The sequence below is a fragment of the Phocoena sinus genome, chromosome 11, assembly GCF_008692025.1.
Source record: "Phocoena sinus isolate mPhoSin1 chromosome 11, mPhoSin1.pri, whole genome shotgun sequence".
Taxonomy (NCBI): Eukaryota; Metazoa; Chordata; class Mammalia; order Artiodactyla; family Phocoenidae; genus Phocoena; species Phocoena sinus.
In genome coordinates this window covers 73,427,828-73,448,097 of record NC_045773.1, presented here as the reverse complement: position 1 = coordinate 73,448,097, position 20,270 = coordinate 73,427,828, and the positions used below count along the sequence as shown (strand labels likewise).

The following is a 20,270-nucleotide window of genomic DNA, read 5'->3' as shown; positions in this document are numbered from 1 at the left end:
GCACATAGACAAATTTATTGTGTAAGGATCTATATCTTCTAAGCAACCCCAAAACGGAAATACAGATGAGCCTCAGGAACTGCAACTCAGACACCAATGAAATCAATGTTTTGTTCACTGTTTCTGATCTCTTGCTTCTCTCTCTCTGCATAGGCTTAATTTTTCTCTTCCTGTCAACTTACTGCTTGTATAATATTCCACCAGCAGGTGCTCCCAACTTAGCTTCCTCACCTAGAGAGAGGCAGACCCAGCTCTCTGGGATAACAATCTCAAATCTCAGCAAATGGCATCTGATTGACCCGGTTTGTGTTGGGTGTCCAGGCTGGGGCCTGGCAGTGTGCGTGGAAGCCAGGGCCATGCTGTAACCTCTCTGCTGTGGAGGTTTGTAGGGCAGCCTTGTAGTGATGGAGGCAGCAACACTTGGCAGCCAGTACGTTAGGTGCTTACTGCACCCAGCCTTCCCTCCATTCATCTGCTCATCATTTACAGCGTGCCCACACATATGGTAGAGTTGACCTTGAGACTATGAGTATTTCACTTCAAAAATGATTATCTTAATCTAAATCTAATTTCATTTTAAAAGCTGCAGGGGATACTATCCAGTTATCTTAGACTTAAAAGAAAATGGCTAATGAAAGAGTAAATATAAAAATCCCGCTAAAGTTCACAGAATGACAAAGAAAGTAAAATATTCTTCAGTCAAGCCTTTTCTCATAAAAAATATCCTCACTTAAAGCTGTAAAACATTTCAACAAAAACATTTCTTCAAATATGTTATTTTAAATACTATATTACTTAAGCAAATATTTAAATACTATATTAGTTTCTCTGAATACTTGACTTGAATTTAATTCTACCTGTCTGCCAAATATGTTGAAACTCCAAATCCATTTTCATTTGCCAGGTTAAATGTTTATTTTGTTTTCCCACATAATATGGTCTTTAAAGTGTCACAGGCATACCAAATCGGATTTCTTTTTAATAGGGACTTGGTAGGGATTTTTTTCTTTCTTCAGTTAATGGTAAAGGATATGCTTCTCTTAAGGAATATGCAAAGGTATATTCACGTTTCCTACCTACAGAAGGTATCTACTCTGTTAACTGTTGGAAAATAGGCATTAACTTTCTTAAAGGAAGTTTAAAACGTGTCCACTGCATTTGCCTACATTTTTGAAGCCTCACTGTTATTTCCTTACAATCAAAATACCAAAGACTTTTCTCGTATTGTAGAGTATCTAGTTTTATCTAACAAGTGACTCCATATAGACTAGTACAATGAAAAAGTATTAGGCTACAGTAATTTATTTGATTACAGGGTTTCCCTTTCCTTCTGCTCATCTATGTTTATGTGATCAAATATCCATTTGAAATTTTGTTCTTATTTTCAAAGAACATTTGTATACCTTTGAATATTGTAGTCTCTTAGATATACTTCTCTAAAAAGAACTAGTAACTTTCAACATATATCTTATTTATTTTAAAAAGATAGATTTACTGTTTAGCCTTCATATGAATTGCATAGTGGTTTGTACTTTTTGCAAAGCTTATTAGTACATCTTAGGTTTCTTATATTGGACCTAACTCACTACAGTAAGAGCATCTTGAGGGGGAGGTATTTGAAGCCATAAGTGGTAGTGATCTCCCTAACCTTTAACTTGCCGGAAAAAGTGTACCTAGGATTCCTTTTCCTTTCTCCATCTATAATGAAAGTACAGATTCTTATGAATGCCACAGTCTCTCTTCAATTATCAGTATTACGAGGCCTCCTGATTTCCTAAATCCAGTGCCCTTCTGTGTGAGAGAAGGGAAGCATAACAAAAGTTGATGCAGTAGTTAAATAGCTGTCTCATTGCTACAGGTGAAGTGGTTCACACACGTTTTCAGTTTTGAAATATGTAGCCGTTTCCCAGAAGTTAGGAACCTGATGGCTTCTCCCAGTGATATTTCTTCTATATAAGAGTCACTGCAAATAGACTGAGGCTGTTTTCCTGTGTGGACTTGAATAGTTTGTCTGATCTCTTAAATCTTAGGAACTATGGCTCTGAAGTATTTCTAAAGATTTCAGGACTTCCCTAAGTACAGGATACACATAGAACCACACAACATCAGCTCTATACAAAGAAGAGAGAGCTCAGTCACAGTAAGATGAAGCAACTTAACCTAGAGATTCCCATTTTGTGTTAGAGGCAAAACAAGACCTAAAGTACAGGTCTTCTGATTCCCAGGTCAGCGTTCTCTTCAGTGGTCACTTTAGTATTTTTCTGATGGAATAGAATGAATCACAGTATTATATAAGAATATATGTCAGACCTTTAGATTATGATTAAAACTCAGTAATTACTATTAAGAACTGTTGATTTAGAATATATAGAGATTGAATTGGAATTGTATTAACCCTGTAATGTACCCTATCCATTCCTTTTCAAATATATCTTGAATGCCATCTTATTTGCTTTCTGTTGGTATCTTTTATCATCAAAATAAAACTGCATAAGAGGAGAACTTCTTGAGAAGTATACAGTGTCTGCCCTTCTTTTCTTTTTTGGCAATTTTAAGTTTTTCATTAAGAAGCGAAGCAGTATTTTTCAGTCATTGTGGCCTGCATCTTCATTAAAATCCATCCTGCATTTATTTATATCCATCTCTCAAGATATCCTTTATTACTTTCAAGTTCTGTTGTTCTCAGGATCACTTCAGCCCTCACCACTCCCAGTCTGCTTCAGTCATCTTTTCTCTCATTGATGAAGTTTGAGATGGGTGGCTTTTCATTGGCAATATCTAGGATGCCAGTAAAGCATTAAAATAGGACAGGTCAAAAGCAGTGTCCGGGCTTCCCTGGTGGCGCGGTGGTTAAGAGTCCGCCTGCCAATGCAGGCGACACGGGTTCGTGCCCCGGTCCGGGAAGATCCCACATGCCGCGTAGCGCCTGAGCCCGTGAGCCATGGCTGCTGAACCTGCGCGTCCAGAGCCTGTGCTCCGCAACGGGAGAGGCCACAACAGTGAGAGGCCCGCGTACCACAAAAAAAAAAAAAAAAAAATCAATGTCCCCATCCTGCCAGCCAACATTTATGTAAGATGCATAGATTAAAAATGGTGGGCTTCCCTGTGGCGCAGTGGTTGAGAGTCCACCTGCTGATGGAGGGGACGCAGGTTCGTACCCCGGTCCGGGAAGATCCCACATTCCAAGGAGCGGCTGGGCCCATGAGCCATGGCCGCTGAGCCTGTGCGTCTGGAGCCTGTGCTCCTCAACGGGAGAGACCACAACGGTGAGAGGCCTGCATACAGCACACACACACAAAAAAAAGGCATTTAAGTACCCGTTGGAGTGAATTGTTTGTCAAGCCCCTTGTCAAGTCACTCACCTTTGCTGAATTGTTTTATGCTATCCCTAATTGTGAATAGGTAAATGGAAGTAAATCTATTTCTTTTTAAACTAGAGCATCTCAGTCTTTCTGGAGTTAGGATAACATTATTGGTTATTTGTTTGACTTAATGTTGTCCTGTCCTTATCCCCTGAACGCACTCCCTGAAGTTAAAAAATATATAAAATAAGTTGCATTTTTAAAAAATGTTGGTGAGTATTGTGAGAAGAGAGAATCCTCACTCTTAAGCTTATCCACGATCCCTCTGACTACTAAAAATCAGGTCTAGAAATCAATATAATAGATCACATAAATGTGTAATGAGTTTTATACTTCAGTCTTAACACCAACATGATGGAGACAGCTGCTTGTCACCCAATATCCATCCTCTCCATCTTTCTTTGTAACAAAACTCTGCTATGTAGCTGGATATATTGCCATCCTAAGTATAACATCCCTCTTCTTACCTTGCAGCTAGGTTTAATCGTACCACTGAGTTGTGGCCAATAAAATATAAGTATAAATATTCTATTGGACTTCTGTTAGTTTTCTTAAAAGGGAAGGGGTACACCTTTTTTCTTATCTTCCTATATTTGATTACTTTATACAGATGTGATATCTGGAGCTTTAGAAGCCACTCTGCATAATGAAAAGAAAGCTACAGCCTATACAATTTTATACATCAGATGTATCTCAGTAAAGCAGGGGAGGGGGTGACGGGGAATGAATGAATGAATGCATAAATACATAAATAAATAAAAGGTGAAAAAAAAAGCCACAGCTTAGAAATGACAGAACAGATGCTGGAAGTGACTGAAGTTCTCATGATGTCAGCAAGCAGTTATGTTAAGCCTGAACTACTTGCCTCCAGAATTCATATATATGAGGAAAAATAAACTTCTGTCTTGATTAAGAAACTATAATTTGTAATCATATTGTATTCAGCCAAAAATATTTAACTAGTAAAACCTGTGAATGAGACCCCTAGGTTGATAAAATTGAGAATATACTTCTAGAAAGGAATTAGTTTCTTAGGGTAGACCTGGTCTGGGTCTTTTACTTAGGGCATTGATTTTTTCCCCTTTGTTAATTCCAATATAATTGACAAATTAAGTCTATATTTCATATTGAAGGAATATTCTGTCATGTGGCCTGTGATTTTCAAAGAACTGTCATAGCCACAGGACAAGCATTAATATCTTGATGTGTTTCAGCCTAAGTCTCATATTAATTACAAGAGTTTTGTTTATCAAAACTTACCAACATCAAAAGGTTGAAGAAATCACTCACCATTTATTAATATGTTTCCTGCTTAAATTCCAGAGGAAAATACAGGAAAGGATTTGATTTTAGATTTTTTTGTTTGTTATTCAAAATATGCATCCTGCTACTTAAGAAATTAATATACTGGGCTGTAGAAAATAAGTACCATCTGGCCTGTGTGTTTTTCTACCTTCTCTAAAGAACACTATGCAAAGGAGGGTGTGCAAAGTAACAAGGCATATGCTTCATTTAACTATACTTATGGGATACCTGATGTGGTAAATAGGAGTATTACTTAAAAATTGTATATAAATTTATAAATAGCAAGGTTCTGTTGTATAGCACCAGGAACTATATTCAGTATCCTGTGACAAACCATGATGGAAAAGAGTATGTAAAAGAATATATATATATATATGTGTGTGTGTGTGTGTATATATATATGTATGTGTGTGTGTGTGTATATATATGTTTGAGTCATTTTGCTGTACAGAATTAACACAACATTGTAAATCAACTATACTTCAATAAAATTAAAAAAGAAAAAAGTTGTATATAAATCAAATTGTTGTTTATTTCATCATATTGTAAATGTACAAGGAAAGCACCAATATAAAACAACTCTAGAGGACTGCTTTTGTGCTATGAAGAATGTTAGTGTGTTATTTTGTTAAGGTCATCATTAACAAATGTCATCATTCATTTCAATGTTGTCTATGTGTTGTTTGTTTTAAAAATTCACCTCTAACATTTGGGCAATCTGGTTATGAAACCTGTAATATGAAACCTGTAATATGAAACCCCAGTAATCATTAGCATTATTGGACTTCTCTAACTGGCTAATTAAATTCTGCTCTCCCCACCTCACTTTCTCCCTGATCCTCCCACGTGGAGCTTTCTTGTTGCTTCTTACTCTTTGGAAGAGAATCATCCAAGACAGATGAGAACATGCTTATGTCACTACAGTGCATTCCCCACTTAAAACCTACAAACTGGACTTCCTAGGTGGCGCAATGGTTAGGAATCCGCCTGCCAATGCAGGGGACACAGGTTCGGTGCCTGGTCTGGGAAGGTCCCACATGCCGCAGAGCAACTAAGCCCGTGCGTCACAACTACTGAGCCTGCACTCTAGAGCCCATGAGCCACAACTGCTGAGCCCGTGTGCCACGTACCACAACTACTGAAGCCCACGCACCTAGAGCCCGTGCTCTGCAACGAGAGAAGCCACCACAGTGGGAAGCCCGCACACTGCAATGAAGAGTAGCCCCCGCTCGCCGCAACTAGAGAAAAGCCTGTGTGCAGCAACGAAGACCCAACGCAGCCAAAAATTAAATAAATAAATAAATTTATTAAAACAAAAGAAACCCTACAAACTAACAACACACACACACACACACACACACACACACACACACACTCACACGCTACATGTTCTCAAAGTATTTAGCCAATGTATTTGTTTCCTTGGCATCATTTTTCTAATCAAGGATGTCAGTCATCACAAAAGAGTACAAAGTCTTTATTATAGAATGACAGTTTTTTAAAATCTTTTACCAAGCTATTACCAAGCATGGTATTATGATCAGAGCATCAGCTTTGGGGTCAGACAGACCTAAGTACTCAAATCATGGTTCCATCCCTTATCTTGTCTAGGGTATCCTTGTTAGTACCCTAGACAAGTTACTTAACATTTCTGATTCTCAGATTCTTTAACTGGAGGCACATCTCAGAACTGTTGGGAAGGATTTGTGAAAACGTATGTAATGTACCTAGTTCGGTGCCCGGCACAAGTGAGTTTAAGAAACAGTATCTGTCTTCGACAAAACCTTCTTTATAAAAATGTACAATATGGCTGCATTCCCGTGGATATACATACAAATGGAATATAATTTAGGTACCGTCTTCCTTTCATAGTGACTACAATCAGAACCAGTCAAAGAATTTACAACATATATGAAAGATCAAGTTATTGGGATATCTTTCTAACTTTGCTATCTCTCAGTAAAATGACTCAGAAACTGTACAGTGTATCTTCAGAAGGCACTATGTAAGATAATTCCATAACATTTGTCCACTAATATCTTGTTAAATATCTTATGTTAGAATGCATTTCTAAATCTTATCAAAGCCACACATAGCTCAAGTTTTAGGGTTTTCGGAGCCACTAAAGTGGATTTCAGGTAGAATTTTTTAGATTATTGCACATCTTATAGGTGTCTAGAGTTATAACATGGAGTAGCAATCTCCAGTTGAATTCTTTGGATAATTTTACTTGGGCAAAATTTACTTGGATAAGTCTATCTATGTTCAGGCAGAAAATTTTAGATCTGAGCAAGGAATTTTGTTCTAGAAGTCAAGATGTAGTGGAAAGAGCACTGGTTTTGAAGAAGCAGTCTTAATTCTTTCTAGCAATATGCCTTACCTTAAGGAAAAGCCACAGAAACTCATCCAAGAACTGAACACACCTGCCCCTGCTTGGCTTTTGAGATCAGAAGGGACAAGAAGTCTTTGGGCTGGTGAGGCTGGGGGAAGAGTACACAGGAACTCTCTGTACTGTTTTTGTAAATTTTCTGTAAATTAGAATTATTTCAAAATTAGAAGTTGTTTTTTAAAAGCCACAGAGGGTCAGTGACATCAGCGTCTTCATCTGTACAATGGTGATAATAGTAATAGCTGAGCTTCCCACCTCACACAGTTGAAAGAATCAGCAAGTAAAGCAATACCTAAAACTCAACAATGCTGCTCTTCTGTGCTGGGTCTTCCTCACTTGAGGTCACCCGTTGTACCACCTCTCTGATCTTCCATTTTTCTTGCTGCCAAAGTTGTCTTTGTTTCTTTAAAACTTTTGTAGTTACTTCACGTAAGGTGAAGCACTGCCTAACATCACCAGTTACTAAAACAATTCTCCTTTCTTCCTCTCTTAGTAATCCATTCCACACCCTCTGTGGCATGCCTTCTTTAAGCCTTCTTACTGAAAAACCCAGCCTAATGGTCACTGACATTTAATCAAATAACAGTTATGATACATTTACTCATGAGTAAAGGCTGATTTAAATTTGGGCACCGACATCTGAGGATGGGAATTTCATCATCAAATATCTTAATAGAAACCATTTTGTTAAATAACCATAATTATAGGTTTACATTTATGATTCTAGGGGATTTTGCTGTTCTGCATTCTTTGAAGCCCAAGAGGCTGTCATAGCATTCAGGCTGCTTGAAATACTGAATCTAAGTACATCCAGGGCTTCTTCAGGAGATAAGGCCCTACAGGATTTCATCTTTCCAAGGTTTTGAACCCACAATTATCTTAAAGATGATTTCTGGTTTTGTTTTTTTTTTTAATTAGGTACAGTTTATTAAGGTAAGAAGTGAAAATAGACATTAATTTTCTTAGTGTGTAGACATTTCTGCTTTTTCCTGTTAATAATTTAGGAATTTTCGTTTATTACATTTGAAACAAAAGCAATTTGGATAGCTATGATTTCTCTTGTATTCTCATTATAGTCATATTTGGTCAAGTCTGTTTCTGGGTTTTTTTCAGTGATCACATCTTGGCATAGTCAGGAAGTCCTTTTCTTTTTGTTTGGGGTTAACTCATGCTTGCAGCTACATCAGTCTCTGTGGCAGGTTTCTGTTGATGAACTTGCTCATTTCTGACTCATGAAAACAGCTCAGCCAGTTATGAGAAAAGAAACGTCAGCTTTAAAATGATTAAGAGCATTCTCTTCAGGGGAATAAACAATTTAATTTGGTTTTGTTTCTAATTCTAACTCAGATGGTGTCCAGTTATAAAAGCATATTTTTCCTCTATAACATATTCCCTTGAGAATTTTTCCTAGATTGGTGACTTTGTTTCTTCACTGGTGCATAATGTAATAGACTTCATTATTCCTCTTTTCATAATTTCGTCTTTGTTCTTCTTTAATTTTTAAAGAATGTGTGATTCAGATTTATCATTAAACATGGTTTTTTGTATCCCTGTTTATCTCACAGTTTGTTTACAGCAGTATTTTCCTTCAGTTGAAAATTCCTAAATGAAAAGTTAAACCATCTTACTAGAATATCTTCTTACCTAGAGTACTTAAGGTTTACTATATGAAGTGCCAATTTTCTTTTTTGGCTACGTTGGGTCTTCGTTGCTGTGCACGGGCTTTCTCTAGTTGTGGCGAGCGGGGGCTACTCTTCGTTGTGGTGTGTGGGCTTCTCATTGCGGTGGCTTCTCTTGTTGCAGAGCCCGGGCTCTAGGCGCGTGGGCTTCGGTAGTTGTGGCATGTGGGCTCAGTAGTTGTGGCGCACAGGCTTAGTTGCTCTGCAGCGTGTGGGATCTTACTGGACCAGGGCTCTAACACATGTCCCCTGCATTGGCAGGCGGATTCTTAACCACTATGCCACTAGGGAAGTCCTGAAGTGCCAAGTTTTTAATTGTGTTATAAACTAAGGGATTGAAGCTATCAACATAAATTATAGGAAGCGGAGACTGTGAACTGGTTATCCTAATCCATCACTGAGCCAGTTATCTCTGCTACTTCTCAACTTTTCTGGCAGCAGTAGTGTAGCTTTGAGATAGGGAGTAAGATTCTGATGAGAAGCGAGGGCAGGTCCTGGTGTATTGGTTCAGAAGGGTTGAAAGAAGCAGCGTTTGTTGTGGTCCCTGTTTTCGGAGCTCTCTTTCGTCTGTGATCCACAGATAAGCGTGTTGTTTTTGCAACAGACCATGATGTCAGAACCAAGGAGGGATTTGATAGAAATGACACATGATTCCATTTTTAAAAGGTCACTCTGACTGGCATGTGGGGATGAGTTGTTCCTTCAGTATCGTGGTCATCCCGTGAATCTCACAGGTGAAGTGGCCTCTGTTTTGAAACCAGATGTAGAGGCACAGTGCTTGTTCCTTGAAGGACAGACAGCATAGGATAGCACAGTGCTTTTCAAGTTCTGCCCTGCAATTTTTGGAGTTACATTGAGAAATATCTTGCAGAGGAGAAGGAAAATTGGAGGCTCTAAGACTCCTTCCCTCCCTTCTATCACCTCTGTTTTAACAGTTTCATTAATGCGGATTCACTGTAAAAAGAGCATAGACTTTGGAGTGAGACAGACCTGGTTTCAGAATGCACGTGCCTTACCTGCTTTGCAAACTTAGATAAGTTACCTAACGTATCTGAGCCATAGGTGCTTCATTTTAAAAACAGGGATTATATCTGCCCATTGAGATTATTGGAAGAATTGAAAGAGAAAATGAAAGGATGAAGTGTGGCGCCCACACATAGTAGTGAGTCAACCAATGTTAGTCCCCTTCGCCTTAGACTAGTGGTTCTTAACTGGGTGTGATTTTGCCCCCAGTGAGACATTTGGCGATGTTTAGAGACATTTTTGTTTTCACAGCCCACGAAGTGGTGGGCAAATGCTATTGGCATCTAGTGGGTAGAGGTCAGGGTTGCTGCTAAACATCCTACAGGGCATGGGACAGACCCACAACAAAGAATTATTCAGCACAAAATGTCAATAGTGCCAAGATTGAGAAACCCTGCCTTAGAGGTATTAATTTTTATATATAAAAAATATAGAAAAAAGTATTTATGGGTTTGTTCCACTAATATTTATGGAACACTACTATGTGTCAAGCTCTGTAGAGGCTGTGAGGATTTAGCACTGAATAAAATAGACATAGTCTGTGCTGTCAGGGAACTTACATTCTAGTTAAGGAGAGATAGACAATAAACAAATAAGTATATAATGTTACTGTGGCGGATGGTAGTAAGAGCTATGAAGAAAAATGAAGCAAAGTAATGGATAGAGAGTGACCTGGGGGAGCTGCTATTATATTAAGTGGCCATAAGCTGCTTCTCTGATAAGGTGACTTTTGAACAGAGACCTGATGGAAGTGAGGGAGCAAGCCAGAGAGTGATGTGGGGTTAAGATATTCTGGACAGAGTATGATAAATGCAAAGGCCCTGGTGTGGGAAGGTATTTGGCATTTTCAAGAAAGTTCAGGATAGGCCAGTGTGGCTAGAGTGGAGTGAGAAGGGGAGTGGTAGGAGGTGAGATCTGAGAGTAATAGGGAACCAGATGACGTTGGGATTTATAGGCCATTCTGAGGATTTGGGCTTTTCTTCTATGTGTGATGAGAAGCTCTTGGAAGTTTTTGTTTGTTTGTTTTAATTTTTATTTTATATTGGAAGGAATAGATATGTGGAAGTTTTGATCATAAATAGCATGATCTGCTTTTCATTTTTTAAAAGATCACTCTGGCCATTGCGTGGTGAATAGATGGTCAGGGGTGGGGATAGGAGAGGAGGAAGAGTGGAAGCAGGAAGACCCATTAGGAGATTATCGCAGTAATCCAGGGGAGAGATGATGATGATGGCTTGGACCAGAGGAGTGGCAGTGACAGTGGAAGGGCATGAAAAGTAGTTTATTCCAGATATATTTTTAAAGGTAGAGCTCATGGGAAACCATAATTCAAAAAGAGTCATGTACCACAGTGTTCATTGCAGCTCTATTTACAGTAGCCAGGACATGGAAGCAACCTAAGTGTCCATCGACAGATGAATGGATAAAGAAGATGTGGCACATATATACAATGGAATATTACTCAGCCATAAAAAGAAATGAAATTGAGTTATTTATAGTGAGGTGGATGGGCCTAGAGTCTGTCATACAGAGTGAAGTAAGCCAGAAAGAGAAAAACAAATACTGTATGCTAACACATATATATATGGAATTAAAAAAAAATGGTTCTGATGAACCTAGGGACAAGACAGGAATAAAGACACAGATGTAGAGAATGGACTTGAGGACACAGTGAAGTGAGAGAGTGGCATGGACATATACATACTACCAAATGTAAAATAGATAGCTAGTGGGAAGCAGCTGCATCACAGAGGGAGATCAGCTCGGTGCTTTGTGACCACCTAGAGGCGTGGGATAGGGAGGGTGGGAGGGAGATGCAAGAGGAAGGAGATATGGGGATATATGTATACGTATAGCTGATTCACTTTGTTGTAAAGCAGAAACTAACACACCATTGTAAAGCAATTATACTCCAGTAAAGATGTTAAAAAATAATCATATAAATAAAAATAAAGGTAGAGCTCATGGAACTTGCTTAGAGGGAATTAATCAATGAAGTGAACTAAGATAAAAAGTGTTATTTTCACATATAAAAAAAAAATCCTTGGTGAAAACACTCAGATGTATCACATAGTAGCAACAAAGGGAAGTTCCAAGGGGGACTCTCCCTTGTTCTGTGCAGAGTTCCATGGATCCTTGAAGAGGATGGTGAGGGCCATGCTGCACTGACAGGCTCCCTGCTTCACAGGATTTTATTTTAAAGGTGCCAGACTTTCCCACTATATAAGTGAAGCCAGCCTGCGTTCGGTATGTGTGTTGGACTGCTTGAGAATTTGATTTTGACTAAATCAAAGTGGAAAGGTCTGCAGCTCTCACTCAAGGTTAAAGAGAAAGTATGAATTAAATTTTGTGCAATAGTTGCTTTATATACATATTTTCCAGTTGTAAAGTTTTACCCTAAATGACCAAAATATTTAACTGTATCCTTGTACATTTGCTAGACTCCAAAGTTATGTCGACTCATCTGGATATTACATAAACCTATGAGAATTTTTAGGACTATTATTCAGAATACCTAAAGAGCCTACATACATTAACCTGATATGTTCACTTTTGGATATACAGCCAAATAGAAACCACAGAAAAGGGTTATAGCACCCTCAGTCAGGAACATAAAAAAGGAGCCAGTCTTCTATCACTTTAAAGAACTAGCTTGGGCAGAAACACATAGCTTTTTATATTATTTGCCAACTTAGTTATTACAGAGCATGTTTACAATTTCAGAAAAACATCAGTAAAAATTAGTACTAATACTACGTGAGGGTTTACAACTAAACATGGGATTAGGTTGTTTGGTACTAAGTTATTGGAAAAAAGTGATACTTTTCTTAGCACACATTTTATCCCAAGACAGGAAATATTTTATTGGGAAAAGTTCTCCCCACTACTAGCTTAATAAATTCAGATTAAAAAATTTGAAGCAGGCATTACCCCAGTTTGAAGTGTAGTATTTTGATTTTTAATAACAACTGTATTTTCCTTATATAACCAATCATGCTCATTCTTCATAGTTTAAAATATATAGAAAAGAAAAAAACTCCTGGGTTAACATTAATATATTTAGACCCAAAGAGTATAGACCCAAAAAAATCCAATATTTTGAAACAACTCTATTATGAACTAATGTCACAAATATCCTTTTGTGTGTTTCTCAATCACTGATGCTTTGTACTTGCTGAGAATTACTCACTTATTTTTAGCACAAAATTCCTTTTAAATCCCTTGAATGTTCTCTTAGAGTCTACAGCTATTTCCTTGGGAAACTTCATATAGCTATTACAATGCATTCTTAATACCTTGGACACATAAAACTGGTGGATTATAAAAGTCACTCTGGGGGAGCAAATCAACACCAACGGAAACCTTTATTTTTAGGCTAGGAAATATATTGTATTTTTATTCAGTTAGAAAATTCTGGGTCAAACTTAAATGAACTTTTGATTTCAAGATTACATCAGTCAGAATTCCGAGTTGGCTCCCTTAACATTGCAGTAACATTCTCCTTTCTCTCCCTCTTGCACTATATCTCACTGAGAACATATATCCAAGCCTCTGCTACCTCTCTGTGATTTTCTGCCTCTTGAGTAACCACTTTGATTATTTTACTGCATATGGACATTTATTTAATGACCTTCTGTAAGTCAAATGAGATTTCTTTACTTTCAAAAATCTTTTCTTTCCTGATTGTAATTCAGTTAAGAAAAAAAATTTTAATTACTGCAATGTGTACCTGAAAAAGTAAAAGTTCCCTATAATGTTACCCCCGAGATTAATACTATTAAAAGCATAATGTTTATACTTCCAGATGTTTGCATACGTGTATGTGTGTCGCATGTGCACGCTTGTGTGTTTAAATGTAAATGGGATCAAGGTACATACATTCTGATTCTCAACTTGCTTTTTTCAGTTAATAATACATTCTCGCAGCTATAATCTCTGAGGGGAGACAGAAGTAGGACACACAGAAAAGAGCAGGGGTATGATATTATCTAGAAGAACATGTATGATTCGGAAGAGAGGAATCAATGTGACCTGGAATCTTGAGCGAAAAGTTGCTAGAGGAGGTGGTACTTATGCTGAAAGGGAAGGAGTTAAATTACCATGGGGATGGAAGAGGGGGTGTCCAGCACAATCATGAGGGAGGGGCAGGGGACAGCAAAACATGGCAGATGTGACAAAGAGTAACCTTTGTGCCAAGGTCTTTTCTCTTTGTTTTTACTTAAAGTAATTGTACCCAGATGGGTTGGGAGAGTTAAAATATTTGGAAGGAACCAGCAGAAACCTGTTGCAGTACTCCAGGCCCAAAACGGTGAGCACTGCAGTGGGCATTAAAAGCAGGGGAATCTACCACATGTTCTGAGGGAGACTCACCTAACTCTTGGGTAGGGGAATCTAGTAAATTACAAACTGACCCAGCAAGCCGAGCCAACACTCACCTGCGTACCGGGTTGCCTCTGCAATGATCCAGATAAGCCCTAAAACCTTTTTGGACCTCAGCTTCCTTATCTACAGTGAGTTGGAGGTGTATGAGGTTTCCAAGGTGCTTCAGCATTCTATCACGTTTACTGATCTGTGAATATCCTTCTGCTGTGGACCACAGCATACATGAACATACATAAACATTCCACAGTTCACATGTTGTCACATTGCTGGATGCTGCTGCAACCACTCTGTATGAAGTTTTCAAGTTCAGCAACCATTTCCTGCCTAACGTGAGGTATTTGGTAGATTACCATTGACATTTGGCCTTTTCCATGCAGAAAAGACTTTGCATTTCAATTGTAAGACTTCTAGGTGGAATCAAAATAAGATTTTTTTTTAAATTCAAGGTGGAAGTGAAAGCAGATGAAAACTTTCATCTTGGTTTAAAAGTTATGTTCTGTGATTCTGTGTTGCTGAAGAAAGTCATGTGTCTTGAGAAGCTGCCAAGAGGTACGCCAGCACATAGTTTCTATAACCTTTACGTATGCTTCAGTGAAAGCATGCAGAGAATTTAAATGAAACTGCATGCTGCAGAAGTAATCCAGCCTCATACCTCAAACTGATATAGGCAGGGGCAAATGGTGATTGTCACTGCTGTCCTTGAAAGTATTTTTCAAAGATACAGCAATTTCACATCCACTGACATAAAAACTTATCACTAAAAATTTAAATTAACAATTATATACTGGCAGACTGTTGTGTTCAGGTATTGAACCAACAAATTATACTACATACTGCATTTGTAGGGATATTTGCTCCCCTGTTTTCATTTAGGTAAGACCCAGAAAGTAAGTTTATCTGACATGGAATTGTGCCTTCTGTTTTGCAATAACCAGAAAGACCTGTAACCTTGATAATGAAATGAATGACTATAGCATAACTATTCTCTATTACCTTTTTTTTGAAGTTATTTCAATTAAATTTTGAAATATTGTTGGGTATTTGGAAAATTTTAGGAATAATTCTTTCAAAGGTAATGCATCCATGTATGCCGCTACATGGTAATACTTTGCTATGTTGTAGTATTAGTGAGGTTCAATTTCAGAGAAGCCTCTGAGTTATTAGCATATTTTTAGGAGCGTTCAGAAGCACTGCTGATAGCTAAAGAAAGCCACGAGTGGGTAGAAGCACCAGATTAAGCAGAAGACGAACTGGACTTGCAGATGCAAAAGCATGAGTAATCCAGAGATGACCTGACATTTATGTGGCAGTCTGAGATCATCCTCATGTGAGGATGTTCAGGAAGAATAAAAGCTGTGATTAACCTGATGTGATTATTTAGTGATGCACCTCAGAATAGGTCATTCAGTAAAGACCAACCCAAGTTTTACTTCTCACTTTGCCTCTTTATTAACTATATACTTTAATTTTTTTTTTCTTTTTTTTGCTTCTCTACATCTGAGCGTGCTCAAGCTCAACTTCTAAAATGGAACTATGGAAAAAAACTGTTTATCTTAAAGGTTATCGTGCTGCTCTATGTAAAGAGTAGGCATTGTTATTCTGGTCATGCTATTTTATTAGGCTTATGATTTTTTTCCCGCTTGAATCTTTTTCCAGAGATTTCTCAAAGTTCCAGGAATAGAAAAGGACGGCCACTGTGTACTTTAGTGTGAATTACAGAGGGTGATCTGAAGAGAGGCAGAAGGGAGGTGGATTTAGGACAACACAGAAAATAAGAGCCAGCCTCAGTTCATTGTTGGCCAGTGTCTTGTTTATTATGGGTCTTTGGCTTAAAAAACTGTCTACCCTCTCTGGAATTTGTACAGTTTGATTACAAATATTACAGTTACTGTTTTGAGATCAGCCATCAAGGATTTATATGCATTTCTTCTGCCTCAATCTACCCATCCATCTGCCCAGTCGTTCACAGCCAGCAAATGTTTACCGAGGCCCAGGTAAATCCAGGCTAAGAAATCTCAGCCAACACTGAGAACACTGAGATTATAGAAGCAAAATATAGTTACTATCTTTGAAGAATACACAGTCCATGAAGATGAGGTATTTTCTGACTTTCCCGGTATTTAAGGTGATAGTGTAAGATCAGGAGATAATGTAATCAGATGCTGAATGACTTGGATGCTTTTATGAGACCAAATTTGTCCCATTTTTTTGGTTATTTGAAACAAGTCTGGGGGAAGAGAGAGGAGTAAACAAAAATTAGCATGAGGAGCGGATCTGAACCATCCTCATCATCATCAAGTCCCAGTTAGTGTCTCTGATTGCCTGTTGAGCGCACTTGACCGTGCTGTGAATAGCATGCGTGCCCGGTGACATGCAGTGTATATTCTGAGGACATTAGTAGGAGTGCTTCCCAACCTCTTTTATGTCATGGCACGCATAGAAAATGATAACATTTACCAGCCTGGGGTTTCTGCTGCCTCATCCTTGTGAGGCATCCAGAAGGTTGAGGGGGAACAGTATCCCACCTGTGACGTGTTTGCAGCACCCCCGTGTACTGTCAGGTACATTACAGTTTGTACACTCTGTACTAGGCTATCCCCAGATCTGCCTTCTTTGCTGATCCAGGGCCTCACTAATTTCATTTTCTCGTGAACAGTTTGGGCATGTTAGTTACAGTGGCTCCATAATACCTTTTAGTAAGATAATGTAGAGTTTAGAGGATCCCAAAGAAAAATATTGGAGTAAAAAATTACTGTATGTTAGAGACAGCTCTTTATAATGAAAATAGGCTTCCTCAAGGAATTGAGAGTCCTGGGCTTCAGTTCTAACTTGGTCACCTTTCACAGATCATTTCCCTCCGAACCTTAATTTCCTTATCTTTAAAAGAGAGAGATTGAACAAGGTGAACGTTATGTTGCTCTCTAGCCGTGATTTTGTAACTGCCTGTAAACCTTTGCAGTTGAGTCAACTGCTTCACATCGTGTGTCCGCTGTATGCTAGGCGCTTGGTGAATAATTTCTATGCATACCCTAGCAGCTTCACGGGGCTCCCGAGATCAAAGGTTACTGCGTAGAGGCTAGAGGACTTAAAATACATCAACTTAACATAACGATGGATACATGTCATATATTTGTCCAAACTCATAGAATGTACACCACCAAGGATGAACCATAATGTAACCTGTGGATTTGGGGTGACAGTGATGTGGCAGTGTAGGTTCATCAGTTGTAACAAGCGCACCGCTCTGCTGGGGGTGTTGGTAATGGGGAGGCTGTGCGCGTGGGGGAGCATGGGGTATTTGGGAGCTGTCTGTACCTCCTTCTTAATTTTACTGTGAACCTAAAACTATTCTAAAATATAAATCTTTAAATATGAAAAAATAAATAAATAAAATAAAATACATCAACCATCTAAGCTATCTTAAGAATGTATACAGAAGCCAAATCTTGAATGTCCAATTTTTGGAGGAAAGTTAGTATTAAGAATCTCCTCAGGAACCTTCTTTTTCCGTAGTCGTCTGATTCCTTTCTGTCTAGCATGTGTTTGGTGGATGAGGCTGCCTAGCTGGAGAGTAGCAGAGAAGACCTGGAGGAACGCATGGATAATGAAGGATTTGGCTGCACTATAGCCATTTGCCTGCATCACAGACCAAGATGGTAGCATTTGTTTATTCCACAAATGTTTTATTGCCCATTTACCATGTGTCAGATATTTTTTAGGAGCTAGAAATTCAAACCTGAGAGATTCCTGCTATAGTCAGACACAGACAGTCAGATGCACATACAGACATGCATATGTAATATGTACATACATTAAAGATATCAGTCTCAGAGGTTTTTTGTTTTAATAAACACACTAGTAACTGATTTGTCATGTTCAAAACACATAAATTATCCCTTCCTTACTTCCTGTTTTCCATTAGCAAACATTTATTGAGTCAAGTATCAGATACATTAAAAAGGACAGAACTAAATCATGCATTCATATATCAAAAAATACTTCTGAGTACATAAAAATTTATCCAGTAATATACCCTTAAGGAAACATGATGTTCCAGATACATACACAACAGGATACATGTACACATACAACACATACATATACCTGCACGTGTGTGGGAGTAATATTTACTTGTACGTGTTCAAAAAGGGTACTTGAACCTAGAGAATAAATAAACAGGAGAAGTCTGGGTTTGTGTCAACACATATATGTGTTTGTGAATATGTGTGGAGGAGGTTAGGAAGGAAAAGGTGGAGGGGAGAGAAGGAAGGGAAAAAATAATCAGTGATCTTAGAAGGAACCATAGTAGTTAGTAAATTTTGCCTTAATTCCCACCCCCCATCTATCTTTTCTCTATGGAGCTGCAGCTAGTGTGCCATTATTCATTCAACTGATAGATCATTGGAATTAAATTGTCTACTCACCCAAATCAAACAAGATGAAAAAGAATAATTTCAGTTTTAAAAAAATACAAAAAGATCCGTAGACGTTAGAAGTGGTGCTTATGTATTCCACCAACTGTGATAAAGAAAACTTGCTGAAAGTCCTTCCAAAGCAGAAAAAAATTTTAAATCTCAGGGAATTTTTTTTCCTTTACTGGCCAGAAACTCATTCCAAGAAGTACCAGCCTGTCTCATTTCAAAATGCTTCCCTTGCCAAGGAAGCGGAAGCGGTCATATTCTTTCCCACCAAACTATGGGTGAATTATAATTATCCTACCTCTTGTGGGACAATGAAGCAGCAAACATCTGCTATACTGAATCCAAAAACCCACGAATGAAACTATACCAAACTGTGAATCATACCTGGACTCCGATTAAAGGATTTGTGTTGTGTTTACCTTTTTCTTTATTTTCTTTGCAATTTAAAATATGGATTTGTTAGCTCTGGCTCTATGTTCTAACTGAGGGGAAATATATGGATTCCATTCGTTGACTCCTATTTTAACATTGAAAAATCCCAGCTTTAAGGCGGATAGGCAATAAGAGTTCATAACAAATTTTCTGTTTGATTTGTTACACCTCACAGTTTTCTTTTTCTTCAAGAGTGTGGTACAGTTAAAGAAAATTTAGAAGTGCACAGTCTTAAGAAGTGAGGTCCTTTAGTTTTTTCTTCCACTGTAATAAAAATAACAGAGGACTGGAAAATGGTTTTAAAACTTTATTTCCAAGAGAAACAAGCTTCAAAACTACTGTTATCATAATTTTATGTTTCATGGTATTTATGGTGGTACTAAACTATTCACCTAGAGTAAGAAAAGGAAATGGAACTTCAGTTCTGGGTTTTAGCTGTGAAAACATAAAAGTCTACTTGCTTTAAAAATTGTGTGTCTTTTTATTTTTATCTATTAGAGAGCAGAAAGACAAACTCGAATTATGGATTCAGCTCAATATGCAGAATTCTGTGAAAGTCGACAGTTAAGTTTCTGTAAGTAAGCATTTAACTTTGCTTCATTATACTTTTGAGATTATGTGTTACAGATACACTAAAGTACAGCAACATCTGTGTTCCTTAGAAATTGGTGAGTTTAATACATATATGCATAGTTGTAACTATTATGGAAACAGCCTCTGCATTGTAGGGGAGCCTATAAAAGGTTTTACCCCACTCTGCTGTTTTGCAGTTAATAGTGTTAAGAGGTTTTTAAGGGTGCTGGTAATACACAGAGAGCCACGTTAATTATTCACATTACTTTTAGTCAGAAAAATTCCAATTTTGGTAATATTCCCATTTAAATTTCTTTTTTGGTTTCTTAGTCATTTTTACACTAGCATTGCTGATTGTACTTGACCCATAATGGACTGTAGTAGTATAGTCATGACATTTAAAAACCCCTAATAGTAATAAATACCAAACTTTCCCTTCATGTGTACATTCTCATATTACCACAATAGAACATACCAACATAAACAGTCTCTTCCATCTTTGTCTGTAAGCTCCTGCTGTGGCGTGCATTCCACGTTAGCAAATTCGTTAGTCCACGCTCTTGTACCTATGGCAAAATGAGTGCTGTCCCACCCCTGCACACAGCTTACTAAGAATAAAGGCTCTTGATAAATAGTGGGCTAGATTGTGTACAAAACATCCTTACAGCAACAGTTCAGTGATGACTAAGACTCTCGGGGTGAT

At 38.0% G+C, this 20,270-nt stretch overlaps 1 protein-coding gene across 7 annotated transcripts in view; it reads left to right on the top strand.

Annotated features, from left to right (window-relative positions):
* Window positions 1–20,270, top strand: part of SUPT3H (SPT3 homolog, SAGA and STAGA complex component) — a 462,022-nt gene that overhangs the window by 306,992 nt on the left and 134,760 nt on the right. For all 7 annotated transcript variants that reach the window (XM_032649933.1, XM_032649935.1, XM_032649932.1 and 4 more), the window contains one exon: window positions 19,493–19,568. In XM_032649933.1, the coding sequence (XP_032505824.1) occupies window positions 19,493–19,568 (76 nt within the window). The remainder of the gene's footprint in view (window positions 1–19,492; window positions 19,569–20,270) is intronic.